The sequence below is a fragment of the Caretta caretta genome, chromosome 13 (assembly GCF_965140235.1).
Source record: "Caretta caretta isolate rCarCar2 chromosome 13, rCarCar1.hap1, whole genome shotgun sequence".
Lineage (NCBI taxonomy): Eukaryota > Metazoa > Chordata > Testudines > Cheloniidae > Caretta > Caretta caretta.
Genome location: NC_134218.1, coordinates 8,743,363 through 8,765,533, shown reverse-complemented (window position 1 = coordinate 8,765,533; position 22,171 = coordinate 8,743,363). Strand labels below are relative to the sequence as shown.

General features: G+C 39.8%; 1 protein-coding gene and 1 long non-coding RNA gene across 5 annotated transcripts in view; one reads left to right on the top strand and one right to left on the bottom strand.

The window, feature by feature from the left end:
* SS18L1 (SS18L1 subunit of BAF chromatin remodeling complex) overlaps positions 1 to 22,171 on the top strand; it is a 34,659-nt gene that overhangs the window by 5,803 nt on the left and 6,685 nt on the right. For both annotated transcript variants that reach the window (XM_075118722.1, XM_075118723.1), the window contains exons 2-9: positions 1,139 to 1,215; positions 3,584 to 3,668; positions 4,813 to 4,957; positions 10,376 to 10,573; positions 11,639 to 11,803; positions 13,471 to 13,572; positions 14,139 to 14,231; positions 20,699 to 20,818. In XM_075118722.1, coding sequence (XP_074974823.1) covers positions 1,139 to 1,215; positions 3,584 to 3,668; positions 4,813 to 4,957; positions 10,376 to 10,573; positions 11,639 to 11,803; positions 13,471 to 13,572; positions 14,139 to 14,231; positions 20,699 to 20,818 — 985 coding nt within the window. The remainder of the gene's footprint in view (positions 1 to 1,138; positions 1,216 to 3,583; positions 3,669 to 4,812; positions 4,958 to 10,375; positions 10,574 to 11,638; positions 11,804 to 13,470; positions 13,573 to 14,138; positions 14,232 to 20,698; positions 20,819 to 22,171) is intronic.
* Positions 1 to 22,171, bottom strand: part of LOC142068802 (uncharacterized) — a 32,000-nt gene that overhangs the window by 4,946 nt on the left and 4,883 nt on the right. The window contains exons 2-7 of one of the 3 annotated variants that reach the window (XR_012664685.1): positions 21,328 to 21,531; positions 20,810 to 20,884; positions 18,904 to 18,964; positions 15,557 to 15,705; positions 5,059 to 5,425; positions 751 to 3,400 (exon numbers count right to left, since the gene is read on the bottom strand). This is a non-coding gene — a long non-coding RNA (uncharacterized LOC142068802). Of the gene's footprint in view, positions 1 to 750; positions 3,401 to 5,058; positions 5,426 to 15,556; positions 15,706 to 18,903; positions 18,965 to 20,809; positions 20,885 to 21,327; positions 21,532 to 22,171 lie in introns of those variants that run through there. The other 2 variants (XR_012664684.1, XR_012664683.1) reach the window with 2 other exon arrangements.

Sequence of the window (22,171 nt, the reverse complement as noted above, 5' to 3'; positions counted from 1 at the left end):
ATAGGATTCTCAGATATGGAGCTGGTGTTTGGCACTAAATACAGTATATGCTGGGAGGGTTCAATGCTCCCTTTACCTGTAGAGTCCTGACTCCTCCCATGGTATCTACATATCTGCCTTTTTCCATATCTTATAGAAGGATCCAGAGTAGCCTCAGGGATTGCTACTGTTCAAGAATCTTTCTGGCAAACTGTAACAATATGTCTTAGTGGGCTCACATGGATGTACAATTTATGTTCTGCTCATCTTTAAGAGATAATGGAAATGCATTCATAAGGCCATGGTCCTGGAATGCAAAAGGGACATGGCATAAAAAGATTAATGTTGCAATTTGTTTATATTCATGTGTGTATTTTTAAATCAAACATCCAACATATTTTATACTGTAAGCTTTTGGGGCAGGGACTGTTTACTATATCTTTGTACAGTACCTAGCACAATAGGGACCTCACCTGTTTGAGCCCTCGTAGTTCCACCACAATATTAATGTTAAGTAATAATAATCACTACCTAAAATACAGAAATAGTATTGACATATTTATTCTTTACAGTATTAACTACCAATGATATATAAGCCTATAGTACAACTTTTGTGAGCTGTAATTTTATGGAAACATGTTTTAAGTAGTATAAGATGTATCATCTTTCATTTCTGATTTTTCCTCCATTTAAAATGAACTCAAATTGTAAAATTTTGTGGGTTGTGTTTAGTGAACCTTTCATAAAAATTGTACTCTGAAACCAGAGCAATGCACTGAGTATTTTAATAAGGAAGTTTTGTATCTTTTTGGTCATATTTTTCTGTTCTGTTATTTCTGTTCAGGCATAAGATATAATAGTTACAGACTAAGATTAACACAAAATGGACTCCCCCCTCAGGAGTTTATTTTATAGTAATGTTCAATAAATAAATTTGACTTTGGGGAGTAGTTGGAAGTTTTGATTCCATATTAATATTCCTGTTCCAGTCTAGGAACTTCATAAATACCTGGAGGCAACAGACATGCACAAAGAACCATCAAGCTAAGACCGAGTGAAAGCGGAATATCACAGAAGGAAGAAACATATAGCAGAACTTGGTGTGTTTTTAGTCTTATCGCATAGTAACAAGTATTTTGATCATTTTTTTTTTATCCAGATGCTAGATGAAAATCACCACTTAATACAGTGTATTATGGACTATCAGAGCAAAGGCAAAACAGCAGAATGTACTCAGTGAGTATTATTTACTTTGGAATATTTTGGATATTATTCCTGTTCTTACAACAAAGTGCAAGAAGAATACTCTGAATAGTGTTGCACAACTGCCACTGGCAAGAGTACATGGAGTGCTAATTTTCTAAGATTTACCATGTGTCAACAAGTATAAATTATTCTTGGGACACAGTATTTTTTTTCATCTTGGATATTTTGAGCAATGTAGTTGTACAAAATATCAGGAGCAATAATATATCAAAGCAAAGGAAAATTTGTGCAGAAATCAAGACAGTAGTGGTGTTGGTGATAAGAGGTAAAGAAAACCTTCTGAAAATAAGCAAGAAAGTTGAATATTTCATCAGTTTTCAAAGGAAAATTTTAAAACTGACCATAGTTTGTGACTTGCACATCACTGTCCTCAGTGGAAGAGCAACACTGGGAATGAGGAAAGATCATGGCAGTTTTGATTTTTAAAAAACACGAAGAATAATTTGAAATTTATGTCGACCTGATCCTGAATTATTTTGCATGCATAATTCCCACTGAAATTAAGTGTGGATCAACTGCAGGACTGGCCCCATAGGCTATATCTGAAGTAGGAGAAGTGAATTGTGGAAAATTTGGGGTTTTGCCTGGAAAAGACAGTATTTTCTTTTAGGACCCAATCCTGCACTCATGATGCAGGCAAAACTCATAGGATTGGGCTATTATTGAATGATACCACATTTATGCTGTTTTTAAAAACATGCCCAACTAGTGTGTGAGAAGAGTCTTTACCATATGAAAATGAAAGCTAGGATCTGTTTTGCCCTTAAAGGGTATATTCCTCTTATGAGGCATATACAGGTAACTCCCGTTATGCATGTACAGTCAGGGGAGACATAACATAAGAATATCATAAGACTGTAGGTCTGTATATAATTCTGTAAACTCTGACGTTCATAAAGAAAATGATTAGTCTTTAAATATTCTCAACACATCGCTTACAAAAATAATTATAAGGACGTGTGAATTTAGGATTCTGGCATAATAAAGGAGATAAATATCAGAAGGTAGGTAATTATTTTATAGTATGCACAAAGTTGATAATATAGTTTTATCAGAAGGGGATTTAATTTTTAGAGATCAAGGATTTTGGTGATCCATGTCAAAATAAAATGAATAAAGTCTTGTTAGTTTCCATCACTACTTATTGTTCTTAATCATGAAGGCAATGCACTTTTACTGTAAACATGGATTAGATTTCAGTAGGAACAGGCCAAACCTGCCCAATGAGGGGTCAAGTTGAGGGAGGGCAGGCATTGTTATTCTTTTAAAAAGGAAAGTGTGTATACAGAGAGAGAGGCATTTGCCTTGTTATGTGCTAATGATTCAATACTTCATCACAGGAGATCTGAATCCTTTTCTGTAGGGAGATGGGTATTTACTTCCTGCACTGGTATTTACTCACAAAAGATCCTGAACACTAAAAAATAACTCAAAGCCTTAGGAGTTCAGGTACCTTCTCTGCACCATGCCTCTCTCCTCCTTTCCATCACTTTCATTCTTGTCACCGTTCTGGATTCATTTTGCTACCTCATTTTCCCCCACCGCCCACCAAAAGAAAAGTCATACAGTAAAAGAAGTTACCTTTTGCTTTTTTGGTGCCTCTCCAGCTTCCAGAAGTTTGAATTTCCTCCTGGGTCAGTGGCACAGTTTTTAATGTTTTGTTTCTAGGTTCTCTCCTGCTTCTCACCATGATCTTTTCAAGTTCACTGATGACTGGGAGGAAGCGTGAATGTTTCAGATGGTTTTAGTGGATGGCAGTAAGCATGCGAGTTAAAGCACTCTTGAAAGGGTGTTGTTCTCCTGAGCTTGCGTGCAGGGCAAAAAGGTTTTGTTTTCTGGAGCTCCAGAATTTATACTCTTTAGGACTGTGTTGACATAAAGTGACCAGTTGTTAGAGCAGGGGACAAGAAATCAAGTCTCTAGGCTCAATACCTGTCTCTGCCACTCGTTCAGTGGGTTTTCAAACAAGTACGTATGCAGGGTTGTAGTAGTCATGCTGGTCCCAAGGTATTAGAGAGGCAAGGTGGGCGAGGTAATATATTTTATTGAGACCCCCAAAAAAGCTCTGTGTAAGCTTGAAAGCTTGTCTCTCTCACCATCTTTACTTGCTGAAGTTACCCATTTGTAAAACAGTTGCTGAGTATTTTGAGACTTTCTGAAAAGAGGCAGGACAGAAATGGTCATTATTATTATTAAGATGGGAAGAGAGTGGGCTAATTTACATTTACTGATGATTTATAGATAGCACGGAGAAGCCAAGGCTGCAATGAATTCATGAAATGGGATATGTTGGTATTGCTAAGTCTTCCCAAAGTAAGCTCTATTCCTTATCTTTTAGATACCAACAAATCTTGCACAGAAACCTGGTTTACCTGGCAACAATAGCAGACTCTAACCAGAATATGCAGTCCCTGCTTCCTGCAGTAAGTACCAATACTAACATCAAATACAATGTTAACTATACCAAGGAGACAATTATTTGAGTATTGATTGGTGACAAAAAGCTGTTACTAGTTAGCCATTTTTAATAAACCTTTTTAGGAAAAAAATACTGAAAAAAAAAGTTCTGGATTTCAACGGACAGTAATAGAAAAACTGCTCTATGGATGTTTTTATTGATTTTTAAATATTTATCAGGACTTTTTTTTTTAATCCTGCCACCTGCAGAGCCAGGTGCCTAAATTATCATGAATCCAACTGTACAGGGTTCAACAGGATCTATTAAAAAATCTCTAAATAACCAAAAATAGCTTTTCTGTATTTTAAAATGTCACTAGTGTATGTGCTAATATCTCAGGACCTTCTTAGGGTTTAACCAAGTGCTGTGTGTGCCACTGGAAACTTCCCTTTCTCATGGTACAAGGCTGCCATTTCTAGTCCTGAAAGGTACCAGTACACTGGTCCTTAAATCTGCCACCAGTTCATGATTAAATATTGCATAATGTTTCTTCATAAACTATCAGCCTGTTTTTTTGGTGATACGCCTACTGTAAAGGTCTGGTCCTGCACCACCGAAGTCCATAGCAGCTTTGTCATTGACTTCAGTGACAGAATCATGCAAAATGCCTATGCCAGATTGACAGCTGTGATCTAAAGATATGGGGTTTGTTTCTGCAGTACTCTTGCAGGAAAAACTCCCACTGACTTCAAAGGCATTTTTGCCTGCATAGGAACTGCAGGATTGAGATCATATTTTCTTAGATTTTGCTGCCAGAAGGGGCCACTGTGATCATGTAGGCCTTCTGCATAAAACAGGCCATAGGATTTCCTTGAGTTAATTCCTGTTTGAACTAGAGAACATCTTTTAGAAAAACATCCAATCTTGATTTAAAAATTTCCAATGATGGAAAATCCACCATAACCCTTGGTAAATTGTTCCAGTGGCTAATAAGGAATACTTACGTGAATAAAGGTTTGCAGGATCAGGCCCCAAATCTGTAAGATTAAAATCTGGAAGCACACTTTCAGATGAGTCAGTTTGTATTCATAATAAGGTTAGTTTCAGGGTTATTATTTTTCTAATTAAAACTTAACCAAAAATCTGCTTCCCCTTCTTGTTGTTTGCAGCCACCAACGCAAAACATGAATTTGGGCCCAGGAGGAATGACTCAGAATGCATCCAACCAATCTCTCCATTCACAGAGCAATCTCAGTGATGCAATTGGGACAGGCCTTCCTCCTTCCTCCCTCATGCAGAGTCAGATTAGCAATGGTGAGCTCTGTTCCCCTTTGTGCTGCTTTATGGTTGCCCAGCAACAAAATCATTAATGCAGAATATACTTAGAAGAGGTCTTTTACAGCTCTGTAACTCACCTTTCAGCCACATGGGAATTTCAGGCACATGCTGAAATATTCACAAAATGGCTACAGTTTTATACTGCTGCTTGGATTCTGCAAGTGCTCCAGTCCACTTAATAAATTTATGTAGGGGAAATAAATGTGAAACAAAATATTTTAAAACGTGCAATGAAAATCACCAATAAAAAGATACTTCAAAATTAAATACCATAATAGTTTTACTAATAAACATCCATTGAGTTGTATGTTGCAACCCTTTTGCACTCATGCAAGCAGCCCCATAAAGGTCAATGGGATGGATAGGGTGAGCAGGGATTGTTTCCATGAGTAAAAACTGCAAGATTAGGTCCTCAGACTTCAGAATTCTTCTAAGATAAGTACCCTTTCAAAAATAAAATGCAGTTACATTAGTCTTCCTTTTTTTAGAGTAGCCTTTAAAATGTTGTATAGTATAACCAAATAGCTTACATAGAACTTTTAATGGAAAACTGTAAACTTAAAAAACACACTTCTGTATGAATTTTTTATACCTGTGTTGTTGCAAGAGCACCATAAATGAATGTAACTGAAAGAAAAGAGATTTTTTTTTCTATTTTTTTTTCTATATTTGACATTTGATGTATGGTCAGTTTCACTATTCCACTTCATAATCATTTAGTCAGTTTTCTCCCTTTGCCTTGGTCTTTCACAAAGTATTGGAGAGGAAAAACAAGTTTTTAAACATAGGAAAACATGATTGTTCCACAAACATTGGCCCAAGGACTATGGGGCAGATGTATGTCATGAAACTACTTAGCTATTTCTTGGTTCAAATTATTAGTGTCTCTGTAAATTAATGGATGAGTCCTACTTAGAATAGTTTTGCATTTTAAAGAATTGGACCTTTAAAGTTTATTCTGGGCATTCCTATTGCAGTGTTCTTCCTGCCTGGTACTCAGTAACAACAGAAATCAGTCAGCAAGGATTGTTCTGTGCACTGAGAAGCTACATCAGAGGTTGGCAACCTTTGACTGGCAGCAGGCTGAACTGTGCTGGCTGCCGGGACCCCGGCTGGCAGGGGCTGGTGGACAGAACCCCAACTCAGCCCGCTGCCAGTCTGGGGTTCCGTCTGCCACCCGTGTTGCCAGTCTGGGGTCCCGGCCGCCAGCCCTGCTCATCCTGCTGCCGGCCTGGATGGACGGAACCCCGGGCTGGCAGCAGGATGAGCAGGACCGGTGAACTGGAACCCCAGACCAGCAGTGCAGACGGCAGATGGAACCCCGGGCCAGCAGCGGGCTGTGTGGGGCTGGCAGACGGGACCCCGGCTGGCAGGGGCCAGCAGACGGAACCCCAGACTGGCAGCAGGCTGAGTGGCTCAGCGCGCTGCTGGTCTGGGGTTCCATCTGCCACCGGTGCTACTGGTCTGGGGTCCTGGCCACCAGCCCCACTCATCCCACTGCCAGCCTGGATGGACGGAATCCCAGGCTGAGCGGGGCTGGCAGACGGAACCCCAGACTGACAGCGCGGGTGGCAGGCGGAACCCCTGGCTGGCAGTGGGCTGAGCGGGGCCAGCGGCCGGGACCCTGCCTGTGAGCAGCCTGGATGGATGGAATCCTGGGCCTGCAGCGGGCTGAGTGGGGCCAGCAGCCAGGACCCCAGACCAGCAGCGCGGGCGGCAGACAGAACCCCAGACTGGCAGCACGCTGAGCCGCTCAGCCCGCTGCCGGTCTGGGATTCTGTCTGCCAGCCCCTGCCAGGTGGGGTCCTGGCCACCGGCCCTTTCAGCCCACTGCCGGCCCAGGGTTCCATCCATCCAGGCTGGCATCGGGCTGAGCGGGGCGGGCGACCAGGACTCCACCTGGCAGCAGAGTGCCACACGTGCCGCAGGTTGCCGACCCCTGAGCTACATTTTCACTATTGTTGTTTTTTTCCTTACATTTGTGTGTGTGTGACAGCCCTGGAGACTGAAGTCCTCTATTTATCCACAGAACAAGTAACAGCAAAGGCAGCAGCAGTGTAAGTTTACCCTGTGTTGCCCCACCAAAGGGCGTCAACCCTGACCTAAGGGGACTCACTTCAGGGGGTGAGAAAGTAGTTTAGTCTCAATGCCCAGTCAATCCTTGGTTTCTGCTGAGAATGTCAGCAAAGCAGCTAATTAATGCCAGTTGATATTGTGATGAGAACACCAGTCCACTGAGAACTAGGCTAAGACTGACACATTAATTTCACACAGGCCACTGAACAACCATTGGATGATAGTAACTTTTGCAAACTGGTACACAAATGTACATGCAATTCTGAAAATGAAGCTCTAGTACTTGTGAAAATGTTTGAGTGGCAGCAGGACAGAACTGAAGTTCTCTGTTTACTTAGCATCACAGGTACAGCACAGGGGGCAGCTATATAAGCTTCTGCACACTGACCCTCCATTATCCTCAGTCAGGTCTTAGAAGGATCCCTTCTAGAAGTGAGAAGGTAGTTCAGTTCCCAACATCTATTCAATCCTTAACATCTCTCATAAGACAGCTAGCAAGTGCCAAGTAGGATGGTGATTTTGGTGATGGGACAACCGTCTACCAGGAAGTGGACAGAAACTACCTCTAGCATTTCTGATAGGCCTCCTGGTACACCAATTGGAAGTCAGTTATTTCTCAGGCCTTGAATGTACAGCGAAAACCACCAAACTTAAACAGCCAGTCTACAAGTTCCACTGGTGCAGTTTGTAAAGTCTGTCAGCCGTACCACTCGTGGTCAATCACAGTATTGCTAATCCCATTCCTTAAAAAATCCTGACTCAGACCCCAGAAATCACACGGTTGGTTTATAAAAATCGCAAGATTTTAAAAAAAAAAAGTTAGGTGCTTTTTTGTTGTTGTTGCCTTCAGTTTTTCAAGCTTCAAGTACATTTGGGTCATGTTTTCAAGTTTTTATCTGCAACAATGAGTGCCAGAAACATACTGTTTTTTAAATGAAAGCTGAGATTCTCATGTAATAACATAAATCTGGGATCTTGGGCTTTAAGAAAACCAACAAATATTGCAAGAGTTATCAACACTGTAGTTAATTGAGCCTGCAGTATTTGTAAGATCCATCAGCAGAAGGACTCTCACTCAGAGAGATTACAAACTCCATTCTTCATTCAAATTCCATGTTGTCTTCTGTTTCACTGAAGAACAAGTGTCAGCTTTATAAGACATACATAATTGTAGGGTTAGACTTCAGCAGCCATAAATTGCTGGAGCCATAAAGCTCCACTTTCTTAAACAGAATTATACCTGTTTACTCTTGCTGAGAATCTAGCCCATAGTCTCTCTATAAGGGGGGAAATAAAACAATCTACAGCAAGTTTTGTCATTCAAATATTTGTAAATACTTTAAGAATACCTACAGAAAACTGGTATTCAAAAAACTTTAAGATGCTGTTCAGGCTGTAAATAAAATTAATATCAATTAAAGTAAAATAACATGAAAACATTTTCTTATTTGGAGATTCTGCATGTGTCTCCATCTAAATGGTCTTGCAACAATATGAAACAGTGCACAGTAAATATGACTAAGTTTGCAAAAAGTTGCTAAAAGAATTTAGAACAATACTGCATATGAAAGAAGAACCTGGTCTTGCATAATTGAAGTTAGTTATCCAATAACAGTAAGAACTAAGATAATTAAACATATGATAAGTTAAGTAGGACAGTGCTTACAGCCCCCGGGTACAACCAAAGCATATTGATAGCTATTCTTATTGACTGTTGGCTTTTATTAGTACCACAGATAATTGACCACAACTTACAGCTATGTGTATGAAAAAACAAGGTCAGCTTTATCAACTGAGTGACCCTAAGCAAGAGTGAGGCTCCATGCTGCTGGAGAGTTGAATGAAGTTATGAGTTTCTTTCCTGTATCATGCAACTGCAAAGGAAAACTGGGAGTTTCTACCCCCTCACCATCATGAGAGGAGATCAGGAATTCGTAAATTGCCAAGTCAGGAAAGAACTGTGGGATCATCCCCCAAAAGTGTGGGTGCCAGGAAATCACTTTGTGTTGTTTATGCTTAAGAACAGGCTTGGTAATACAGAGCTCTACATTTTTGGTTGTTCACTGAAGAAAACTTGCATTTAGTATATGGGTTGGCTCAGAGGCCCCTACAAAACCTTGTTGTCCTTATTTAGGGCCCAATCCAAAACCCACTGAAGTCAGTCGGAGTCTCTGTGTTGACTTCAGTGAGCTTTGGATTGGGCTTTTACAGACCTCTATAAAAGCAAAATCAGCCAAACAAACATACAGTGTCCCAGTCACAGTTAGCAAGATACTGTTAGTATGAATCCCAGAGGTTGAACTCCTAGCACAGGGATCAAGTCAGCAAATGAATTGGGAAGGGAAGGATAATGGTCACGGTAGTAGGGGTTAGCATGGTGTTTTGGAGAATTTTCCCTCTGAAACTATTGGGTATCTTCAATCAAGCTCAGGGAAGACAGAAGGAAGAGGATGTGATAGCTGCAGAGGCAGGACGAGTGCCCTCATCCCCCTCTTTCCTTTCTACTCTGATTAGGTTTGGTGGGGGTCCCTTTCTCCTTATATAGCGGGTTTACTGAGGGACCTCTTCCTCCATTTCCTCTCTTCCCCTCCCCTTTATGGGGCCTTGTGATACCTCACCATCCTCTCTCCCACTGCCCATCTGGTGTCAGGGTCCCTGGGTACGTTCTTCTAGCTTTTTAAATCCTAGCAGAGGAGAAAGTCTGTTGGTACTGCTGCTGGGCACAGAGCAGTTGTGTTTGATGCAACAGCAGCATAGAGGAGCTGTCAGTCTCTGTTGGGTTCTCCCAACAACACCCGTTACAAGAGAGGGGTAGCTGATAACCCTCAGGGGAAGCAGGGGTTGAACCTAGTCAGGGAACACCTGAGCTACTGAAGGGCTCGGATACTCCCAGAGTTCTTGATTCAGTTTAGAGGCTGAAGCTGCAGCTGGCATTTGCCAACCATGTTATTAGATTTGCCTCTGTCTTAGGAAAAGCTAGTTGGAGAGCCTTCACTTCTGAAATTTGTTCCTGCTTGCAGTTCAGCAAAGCCAAGTTTGGTAGTCTTTAGGGACAAGGTTCAGTCTAGCTTTATAACAGACAGTAGGTGGTACGTTTGGCTGTTTGTAACTCACAGGGGTTTTAATGATGGGGATTGGGGGAGCGGTATTATTTTTTTATTTTATGGCCCTTGGTATATAAAATATTTTATATTTTTATTTTATTTTTTTTACCCCTTTCTAGGTACCATAACAAGAATCCAGGTAAGGCACTAAATTTTTTTATACTTGGTGCAGGTTGTCAATAACAGCATCACTCTTCTTGTTGTGATCTATTAGGTCCTAATCACGTGTCTATGCAGCAGTCAGGCCAGAATACGATGCCCACAACCTCTCTGAGTATGACCGTGAGCAGCCATGGAACTGGGCCTGGTTATAGCCATACAGTGCCTGCATCTCAGAACGTGCCAATGCAAGGCCAGGGGTCAATAGGCAATTATGTCTCTCGAACAAATATCAGCATGCAGTCTAACCCAGGTAAGGTTCCCTTCCCTTTCCTTTCCTTTTGGGCTTGAAAGGACTTTTCAGTGGCCTCAAAGATGCACAACATGTGAAAATGTGCTGTACATACTCTCTGTAACCCTGTTCCTGCATGGGAGAAAAAGATGCAAAAGAGGTGGTTTTAAACTACCTTTGTGTTCAGTATTTTCTGGACTCAGAATAAGTCAGAATAGCCTCAGCATCACTCTGACTTCCATTCTGTTTCTCATGGCCCTCAGCGTGTGGGGGAAGGAGTGAATATCCAGAGTGCAACAGCACTCTGGTCATACTCTGACAGCCCCAACACATATCCCCGATATGTTCTGAGCTGTGAGAGGGGCTGTCATAGAATAGTTATGCCAGCTAAAAAAGCTGTCCATGCTGGTGATATTCCTCAGAGGATATTTCCACTCCCTTTACAGGCCTTTCACATTGCTGGAGTGGCACAGAGGGGCCAGAGGGCAATGGAGAATCTGTCCCTGTCTCTTAAAAATGTTCACCACTGGGTAATGAATAGCATATCAGATATTAAAAAAATTCTTTCAAGGAAGTAATGTGAAATTCAGAAAAAAAAAAATACCGTAACTTCAATTTACTTAAATTCTATAGTCATCAGGCCTATAAATAAGGTAGAAGAGGAAAGAGGAAGTTAGTTTAAAAAAAATGGAGCTGAAGATAAGGGTGCAGGTGAAGAAGAACAAATATTTCAGTTTCCTCATACAGGGCCCTTTTCTGTAATCATGTTGCAGAAATGATTTCTGTTATTTATTGAGACCAGATGTATTTTAAAATATCTGACAGAAAAATAATGGTATAAATTGATTACGTTATCAGCATATGGGTTCAGATTAGAATGTAGAAAAGTTAAATATGCACACTGGAAAAAAGTAAACAATTTCTGTCTTTTTTTTCCTGTCCCCCTTGTGGAGGATTCACTGAATGATGATCTGAATGCAACTTGAAAAGACTAAATTGGCTGACAATTTTAGTTGTTTTCAAAAAACAGTAGGAAAAGAATTGTGATATCTCTTTAGAAAACAATTGTATCTATGTTCTTTGTAGTCTCCATGATGCACCAGCAAGCGGCAACATCCCACTACAACTCGGCACAAGGAGGGAGCCAGCATTACCAAGGACAGTCCTCCATTGCCATGATGAGTCAGAGCAATCAAGGCAACAGCATGATGGGTCAGCGACCCATGGGCCCTTACAGACCTTCTCAGCAAGGTAAAGTGCACTATTCAGTTCCAGAAAGGTCGCTATCCCACCATTCCTGCTGTCACAGACAAATATACCACAGAAGCCATAATGATCTGGGAATGAGCAACTCCAGTGAAAGTTGATAAGACAGGAAATGCCAAACAGGGTGAAAGGTGCAGGTAGAATGTCAATAAGGTTTTGCTCTAGTTTTATTTTCATAGATTTCCATTTCTAAAGTTCAGAAATGACTGAGCCTACAGGGCATCATCTGTCTGTATAAAGAAAAAGACGAAGAGTCTGATCCAAAATCCATTAAAATCAATGAAATTCTTTCAGTTTACTGCAGTGGGCTTTGGATCAGGCCATTAGTCCCAATGTGATACTGTTCTTAATAAAAGAAAAGGAGTACTTGTGGCACCTTAGAGACTAACCAATTTATTTGAGCATGAGCTTTCGTGAGCTACACGAAAGCTCATGCTCAAATAAATTGGTTAGTCTCTAAGGTGCCACAAGTACTCCTTTTCTTTTTGCAAATACAGACTAACACGGCTGTTCCTCTGAAACCTGTTCTTAATAAGGAAGAGGTCTCTGCAAATGAGATTTCGGTTATAAATATAGATTTATATAATATAAAGGTGATGGAAGGAACTGTAGGAATATGGGCCTACATTGGACTTAAGTAAATTATGATTTTGAGTTTGAATGTTAGCATGAACAAAAAGCTCAAAGAATAAAAACATGAGAAAGAATTGTTTGGGTTAAATTTGTAGTGACCCTAGAAATACCAGCATTATTTTAGGTAACGCTTGGGAAATAGGGAAAGCATGGTTAATTGGAAACCACGTGCAAGGTGTAGTCCTGTGACTCCCTCTTCTGTCTTTGCGTAAGGTCCGATAACCAGCAATGACATCACTTGTTTGTTATAGTGTATAAAAAGCAAGGTTCTTTAGTAGTTTCTTTGTCAGAGCTTTCCTTAACCCCAGGTGTCATGCCAGGATAGGAAAGTACCTCCTGGGTCTGCACCTGTTGTAAGTATTTTGGCCAATGCTTATAACTGTAGTGTTGCTAGGGTATAGAATATTAGGGAGTGTATGCTTATATTGATATTTTGGATGTAACCAATACCAAGTGGCCTTTAGATTAATGTTTGTGTGGAAACTTAGTCGTGATAAGCCTTAATAAAATTATTAGGAAAATTATTTCCAATAGGCATCAAAGGGTAATTGTACCACTGTCAATCTTGACTGAAAACATCTTGGAAAACCATTACATAAAGTGAAGAAACTGCTAGGCCAATTCTGACGTAAAGTGAATTTAAATTATGAAGTTTTGGTTTATTTTCTAATTGGATACTCATAGACATTTAATGCTAACTATATTATTAAGCACAGGATTCCTTTGGGTTTTATGCTATTGGGCAACTCAGGCGAGTAGATTAATTGTGTAGGGTTTTTCATGCCCTATTATGGCAGCTATGCAATTCTAATATTAAACTATACTTTCATTCTCAGATTTAGCAAAAACAGTTTTCCTTTCCAATGAGAAAAAACATCTTTGAAACAGTTCTGAACATATAAAACTCAAGTGATTTCTCCCAGAAGAAAACACTATTCATCTCAAGAATATCTAAATAATGAAAAATCTCCCTTTGGGTTTATGGGCTACTTAAAACACTCTCTCCTTTTGGTTTACAGGTTCCTCTCAGCAGTACATGGGGCAGGAGGAGTATTACAGTGAACAGTACAGCCATGGACAAGGCTCATCAGAGCCCATGAACCAGCAATATTATCCAGATGGTAATTTTGCTGAGTAATAGTAACGCTAATATTGATTCAGCAGAGCTTGATGTGGTACTGAATTGTACAACTGCCATATTCAAGAGTTAAAAAATTGGAAACCAAATCACCTATAAGATCTGTTTCCAACCTGAAATGCCAGCAACTCCTGTTCCCAATACATACGATTCTGTGTAAAACACATGCCTTGTAGCACCATTACGAACTGCATCCTGAAAAGAGCAGAAAGCCTACAGGAGAATCTCTGGGACAGGGTACACATTCAGTTTAGCAAAGAGTGCTGCTTCTGACTTGGCAAATGCATTGTCATTTCACCAGCAAGCTATCTACCTCAGATTTGCCCATTTGAGCTCTTTCTTTCTCTTGGCCTAATCTGTGAAGCTATGTGACTTTAAACTGTGTGTGTGTGTGTAATTATTTAATTATGTATAAAACATAATAGGTACTCTCTACATTGTGTACACACACACACACAATTATATAATACATGTGCCAAAACAAACTATGGATCAGATGAACCTTTTTGATTAACCTTGTCCATTTTGTCTCTTTCTTACTGATTGCAGGTCATGGTGATTATGCATATCAGCAGTCATCCTATACCGAGCAGAGCTATGACAGGTCATTTGAGGACTCCACACAGCATTACTATGAAGGAGGTGAGATGATATATTTGCAATCTATGCAAACAAAAGCTCTAAGCTACATAAAATACAAAGTCTGCTTAGGAAAAATATGAAAGCTGTTTTATAGCATTTCTGCAGAATTAAAACACTGCTCAGCTGCTAGACTAAAATATTTTCCTAAATTGAACGTTATTCAGAAGTGTCTATAAAATAGAATTTAGTTATGTAACTAGCAACTTTATACTAACTAGCAACTTTATACTAACTAGCAACTAACAACCCCTCTAACTAGCAACTTTTATATTACATATATCTCTAAACACTATGCACAACATTAGATAATGTTAGTAACTGTGTAGGTTAATGGATAATAGCTCACACATAAGCCTTGTGTGCACTAGTAAACAACCCATCGCTGACAACAGAACATGTGTAGCTCAACTAGATGCAGTTATAGTGTTAGATATTAGAAACTTTTTTATGTGTGAGGAAATATTATCTATAATACCACAATTATTTCTTTTCTTAAAAAAAATACTGTATGATGTTTTCATTTAACTTTAAATTGAGATATAAGTGGCTCTTAATATATTAACCATTAAAGTCAGAGATCATTGTGGGGGAAATAAACTAAGGTGCTAGAGTTAGAAAAATGGCTTAAGATTAGGGAACAAATAGTCTCTATAGATGGAAACTTTTTCAAATTGAGGGAGAACATATTGGTCTTTAAGTATTGTGAAAAGCCAACTGGTCAAAAGCTCAAATGAATGGGGTTTCACACCTGTAACTGAGATCAAATGATGGCCCAGTATTTCTTAATTTTCAGACAGCACTAAAATTGGAAGCAGAGCAGATAATGAGGAGCAATAGAAGTAAATATAAAGAAGACCCGACAGCTTAAATAATTGGGACTACCGAGATGAGTAAAGGCTGTAGAATCAGGCCTGTTGTTCCTACAAAGTTAACAGGAAGCACTTGAGTTATTACTATTTAATATATAATTAAATATTCAAATTTAAAATTAGAAAAAGGGAAAAAATACAAAAACTGGCATAAGCTATCAGACTGCTCCAAGGTCTTATATTCTCTCTCCTCATTTCTTCCTCCTGTTCTCTTATTTCATTTCCCCCATCCTGACTCATTCCCTTTTTACAGGTCAAGGAAGGTCTTCTCCCTTGAATAACTAATATTTTTTGTTTCATTATGTTTCAAAATGGCAAGTAAACAAATATATATCAGTTATTCTGGGGAGAAGAGCCTTGCTGGCTAACAGGGAACAAAGAGGGAGGATAAGAGAGGAGAGAAATGGTTGTGAGTGAAATGAGTCAAAGGATTTTAACATTAAAAAGAAACCTTACAATTTCATCTTCACCACTATGACAGTCACATTTCCTTTGCTTTTTAATACGCTTTTTCTTTCATATAAATGTTGGAGTTAGTCTGTTTAAGATGAAGAGATGGTAGCAGATACTTTTGTTGCAGGCAAATTTTTTAGCACAGGAACCACCTGGAGCAAAGGGATTATAGCAGTTAGAGTACAAAGATTTGTGTATTCACAGTACAGTTATTGAGAAATTATCATACAGGGAAAGATTTTCAATTAGGCACCTAACTTCCATTGAAAATTAGTGGGAGTCAGGCACCTAAGTGCCTTTGAAAATCTGTACCACTGTGATTTTGCAAATCAAGCATGAGAAAAACCTGAGTATTACACATCAGTAGTGCCACAGCTTCCTGCACTCTGATTGGCTGAGAGAATTTAATGTCAGTATAATGAGGTTTATTTTCCTCCTTGATAATAGTGACACTATATCAGTCATTTCAGCAAGATTCAGCATATTTATTCCAGAACGGAATGGTAGAATTTTCAGCCAATTTTATGACCCTATTGTCTGAACACTTTGGGGAGCTTAATCACTAGAAACACTTAAATTAAATTACTATGATGTCTCATCTAAGGAAGCCAACTTTTATGTAGAGACTTTGTTCATTTTTGTTGTTCACAAATTTGCAAACTGGATTTCCCTTTAAATATTTTAACAGTTCCAATAAAAAACTGCAGGGTTCCATAACAATGAAATGCCTTATTTTCCTTGGAAATATGAATAAAGGAAATTATTATTTATGAACTGAAAGCAAATAGTGGGAGGGCTTCTTGGGACACCAGCTGTTGTGTCCTGGCACTCTTGTCATCGAGACTCTCTTCTTTTACCTTTGGGACAGTTTTTAATTAGAAAAGCTATCCATTTCGGGGTAGGCTGGTTATTTGCATGTTCAGTGATGTAGATGAATAAACAACCCCTTACATCCCATCTGCCCCTGCTGTGAGCTCCACAAAAATGGAATTTATGCAGCTCTAGGATTCAACAAATTCCAAATTAAAGCTAATGCACTTTGCATGTTTTTGAAAAACAAAATCTGATTCTAAAGAGTAAAACAGATTTAAAATATAATCTATTTGTAGAGCTGTGTTGAAAGTTATGAATATAATTAAATATCTGAATGAAAATAGTAACTACTCTAAGTCATTTCAGGAGGACTCTGTCAAGGTATCTGAAATGAGTTTTCTAAAATATCATTTTAGTTTTTAACCCACTACTCTGTTTTACAATAACCCTGTGGAAGTTTGAAAATGAAATGCTTCCTTACTGATTTTCCTTTATTATTAGACTAGTTCCATAGTATAGTATTGCTCATTATGGATCAAGTTCAGCCATAAAATTCTAATATTAACTCCTATCGAAGCATATAGGAATTAGTGTGCATTATAGGGTAGCATTTAGTCCTATGAATGCTGGGTGACTGAATTTATTTTTTTAAAAAGAAAGCATATTTGCTTTAAAACAAAATCATACAGGGCCAAATCCTGACTCCTGATATATACATCATGTAAACCCTGTTGGCCAAATAAAACAGCTGAGCTTTATAGTTCTCCCAGCCTTCTCTGTCCATCCTAAGACTGTAGTAACTGTGTTTATTTAGAATAGGGCTGCTCCAGTGGTGAAAAGTGGGAGGAACAGGGGGACCATATCCCCAAAATTTTCATATGTGAGCGTGAGGGGTTGTTGGGGATTCTTCAGCTCAGTGAGTCTTAGTTCCACTCCTTAGCTAACAGACCCATTTTGGAGCTGTGAGCCAGATGTCTTCATAAGAACGGCCATACTGGGTCAGACCAAAGGTCCATCTAGCCCAGTATCCAGTCTCCCAACAGCGGCCAATGCTAGGTGCCCCAGAGGGAATGAAAAGAACAGGTAATCATCAAGTGATCCATCCCCTGTCACCCTTTCCCAGCTTCTGGCAAACAGAGGCTAGGGATACCATCCCTGTCTATCCTGGCTAAACCACTGATGGACCTATCCTCCATGAACTTTACCTAGTTCTTTTTGGAACCCTGTTATAGTCTTGGCATTCACAACATCTTCTGCCAAGAAGTTCCACAGGTTGACTGTACGTTGTGTGAAAAAATGCTTCCTTTGTTTGTTTTAAATTTGCTGCTTATTAATTTCATTTGGTGACCCCTAGTTCTTGTGTTATGAGAAGGAGTAAATAACACTTCCTTACTTTCTCCACACCAGTCATGATTTTATAGACTGCTATCATATCCCCCCTTAGTTGTCTCTTTTCCAAGCTGAAAAGTCCCAGTCTTATTAATCTCTCCTCTTATGGCAGCCATTCCATACCCCTAATCAGCCATGTGACCCATTGGTTTATCCACAAATGATTGCCAGTCATTTAGCCAAGGAGAGTCTTTCTCCCCTTCCCTTGCTGTGTCTAACTGCCATGTGTTGCATTTGCGCTGGGTGGAGTCATAAGATTCACGCCAGGGAAGGGTAGGATCTTTCTTTTCAGAATCTATATCATTGTTAACATCTGCCTGCACAGCAGGCAGGTCACACAGCTCTGGTGGGCTGTGTGTTGTGGAGACTTAGGGTATGTGTACACCGCACTGTAAGCCCAGGGTTTGAACTCAAATTCAAACCTTACCCTCCTTCCATCTACACGCAAACCACAGTAATCCAGAGCTTGGACCCTGGACTCCACGGGGATGGAGGGTCCGACCCTGAGTCAAGCCAGGACCCAGGGTTCAAGCCTATTGCTTTTCAGGCAATATAAGCAGCTCCACTGGACTCATGCTCAGGTAGTCCACCAAAAGTATCCCACTGACCTACTTTCTTTGTCCTCTGGACAGTCAAGTTTGCTGCACGGTCAAGTTTTCCCACACATCACTATGAACAAACGGCTAGAGCAGCCGCATTTTGGGAGGGCACTAGGAAGTCTGCGATATGGGTGGTTGCATTCGGGCCTACATAATACAATGTAGACAATAGACCCCATGTTGGGGCCCAGGGTTCCACAATGAGTTACAAATTAGTGTAGACGCTCAAATGAGTGTACATTAAACCCATGATCTTCTCATTCGAATTCTACTAACGCTGGGCTTACATTGCAGTGTGGGTCAGGGTTTTCCTGTGAAGAATTGGTTGGTGAAGCCCCTCTAACTTAAAAATAAAAAAGGCAGGTCAAATTTTGGGCCACACAACTTTTACAATGTCACTTTTAAATTAATTATAAATTCCAAAATTAGCTTTTGTGTAATGAATAATTCTGTACAGGACTTCCTTTTGAGGAATAACTAACTGCCTCCAGCAACTCTCCAATGTCCAGCATATTTTGAGTTAATTATATTATAAGAGTTGGAATTCACCTGTGCATGATTCATTATCACCTGCCACCTATTGACAGCACTCAGGAAAGGATAGAAAAAGCTGCAAAACAGAAAGTAAATTCAGCATGTTATTACTAGGTGAATTAGACATATTCATCTCCAAAAGAAAACAGTGAGAAAAACAGAGTGGCAAAAAAAGCCATAATATATACTTTAAACTGAAGTCAATTAATCTTCCAACATTTCAAACTACAACAAATTTTAATGTATGTATTAAAATAAAATAAACCTGGTAACCAGTGTCAGAATTCTACACAGTACTGAAGGTAAGTGATCCCTGCAATCTAAAATACATGTCATTTATGAAAATCTGTCTTACAAAAACACGTATGAAGACAGAACATGAAGTAAATTTCTTTATTATTTTAAGTGATCAAAGTTTCTCCATTGTGCACTAATTCAAACCACAGTGGTTTAGCTTTAACTTTTATTATGTTTTATTTTCCTTAAAAGTCAATATGCCTGATTCTTGTTTGCCTCACACCTTGTGTAGTTCTTTATACCTGTATAAAATGGCTGATAAATGCTACCATTCTGATTGGGTAACATTTTACACCCACTTTACATCAGTGTAATGACTATACCAGCTGTGAAGGAGTGAAGAATCAGGCCCAATGTTTTGGTCACACAGAACGTTCGTGTGGTAATGTTTCCTTTTCAACCCACTTGCTTTTTGTAGATTACCACAAATTAGAGGAAAGCCAAAATATCAACTTAATGGAAAATAAAACCTAGTGAATTAAGGATAAACCTTTGCAGTTCAAATTGGCTGGTGTATATTGGGGAAATTTTGATCACCCAGAAATTTAAAAGTCAGTTTTCTTAAAGAATGCTAGATAAGAGTATCCAAATAAATACATGAATATGACTGTGTACAAACTGTAGGATGTGCATTTGGATAGACCAGGGATGGCCAAACTTACTGACCAGAGCTGCATACTACAATCTTCAGAAATTTGAGAGCCAGGGCGTGCCTGCCGGGGCTTGCGACTGCAGCCCTTCGGTGGGGTGGTGGGGTTGGGGCTTCTGCCATGTGGGGTCTGGGGGTCTTGGAGCTTCAGCCCCATTCCTGCTGAAGCCCCGAGCCCTGGCGGGTGCCTCCCGTGGGGCTGAAACCCCTAGACTCCCGCTCTCTGCTGGGCAGAAGCTCCTAGCCCCATCACCCCACCAAAGGGCTGAAGCCCCAAGCTCCCCCAATCAGTCTGGTAGGCAGAGAATGGGGGGACATGGGGGGTTCCGAAACCTGCATTTTAACTGTAAAAGAGCTGCATGAGGCTCATGAGCCGCGGTTTGGCCACCCCTGGAATAGACTTTACTTGGTCTTTATGTGTTATCATAGGAAAAATATATAATTAGGAGTGTATATTTTTCCTAATTTATAATGTGTTGGAAACAAAGTTATTGTGCTGTTTTAAAATGTATATTTTATTTTAAAATTTTTAATTAAAAGAGAGCTGATGTTTAAAATGTAAGAGGAAAAGGGAGCAGCTGGTGGGGGGGGAGAGGGGAGAACATGCATGTAGACTTCTTAAAGAAAACTTTTTTCATACACCAAACAAAAACACAGCCTCTTCAAATATACTGAAAATAACCAGAGGAATAATCTCCTCTTCACTGATTGGTAAAATATAGTGGAAGTCTCTTTTTTAAAGGAATACCCTTTTCAGGGTTTCATATCAAGGAACCTCATTCAGTTATTTTCAGTGTGATCAGCAGCTATATTGGGACAGCTGCTGAGTCGGTACATAAACTTTATCAATCTTCCCCTTTCTAGGAAATTCCCAGTATAGCCAGCCGCAGGCAGGATACCAACAGGGAGCTGCGCAACAGCAAACATATTCACAGCAACAGTACCCAAATCAGCAAAGCTATCCAGGACAACAACCTGGATATGGTGAGGAAGTCCTCTTTAGCATGTTTTGTGTTTGCAATCCCTGGTATAAATGCGTCCATTCTGTACCTAGGAACAAACAGATAAATTGTCTATCTCCCTTTGTAGCTCAAGGCACCAGCTTAAACTTATAACAAATGTAGTATCTGGTTCAGCTCAGTGGATGTTATCACACATCATACAGGATCTCTAACTCCTTGACACCAACGGCTGGGAAAGCTGTGTAGACAGACAGCATGTTTATCCCCATGTTATTGACTTTTTTACAGGTGTGAGTGGCGGGTTATTATACTAGTGCTCAGGCCTCATAAATGTGAAATTTTTATATAATGTAAAGGGGGAGGAATCCCACAAAATCACTATCACCTCACATAGATTTCTTGCAATAGAGTATATGCTTTACTGTCCATTGGTGAGGAAAAGGGTTGAATGTGATCTGAATATTCTTGCACTAGTGCACTAAATGAGAAATTTTGGGGCCATTCTGCTCACAAAATGGTGCTCTCCCCTACCATGTAGAGAATCCAGGCTTGATAGTTGGTCATGATCTCTCTACTCAGATTAGGGTACTTTAGAAGCAGCACTTTCGGTCCCTCAAAGGAAGAGAGCATTTCATATTGCTGATCAGCAAGTAATGGTGTTTGTGGTCTCCAAGAACAATGGTCTGGACATGCTCAGCCACAGGATGGTGGCCACATCACAGGGCTTTGAGACTGCTATATAAAACAATAAGTAATAGAAATATCCTTAGGATTTGAGAAAGGATGTGAATGACCATTTGTGGGGAAAAGAAGCTTTGATTTGCTTCACTGGCACTTACAAGGTACATTACTTGCTGACCTTGGAAGCATTCTAGTATAAGAAGTATCTTTTTAATCATCTGTATCCTAGTAAAATAAAAGGCAAACTATAAAAAATTGTTAAAACTACTAGACTGACTTTAATTTAAGCGCTTCACAGTCCTCAGAAATTTTGCCCTTATTTTCTAGTTTTTACCTAGCCTTTTTCAATGGTTTGGAGCACCAGTTGCTGGCAATCTTCTGTGCTGTGACCCAGGAGTAGAAATGCAGTTCATTCAATTTGTACAAACTTATTTATAAACTATGTGACTAAAATGAACAGGAGGAATGTAATCTGAACCTAGGTCCATCAAAACAGGGACTCAGGATTTAGGGATGGTCCAAGTACTATCCTCCAGAACAAGGATTGCTAGTGCACATACCTGCTTTACTCCAAATTTGAAAACTTGACCTTGTTGATATCGCCAGTCCGAGGCATCATAGTTCTGAGGTTGCTCTGGATTCCAGGTCTGCCCTTGAGACTATTTGTAGCTATGCAATTGTACCAACCTTGAAT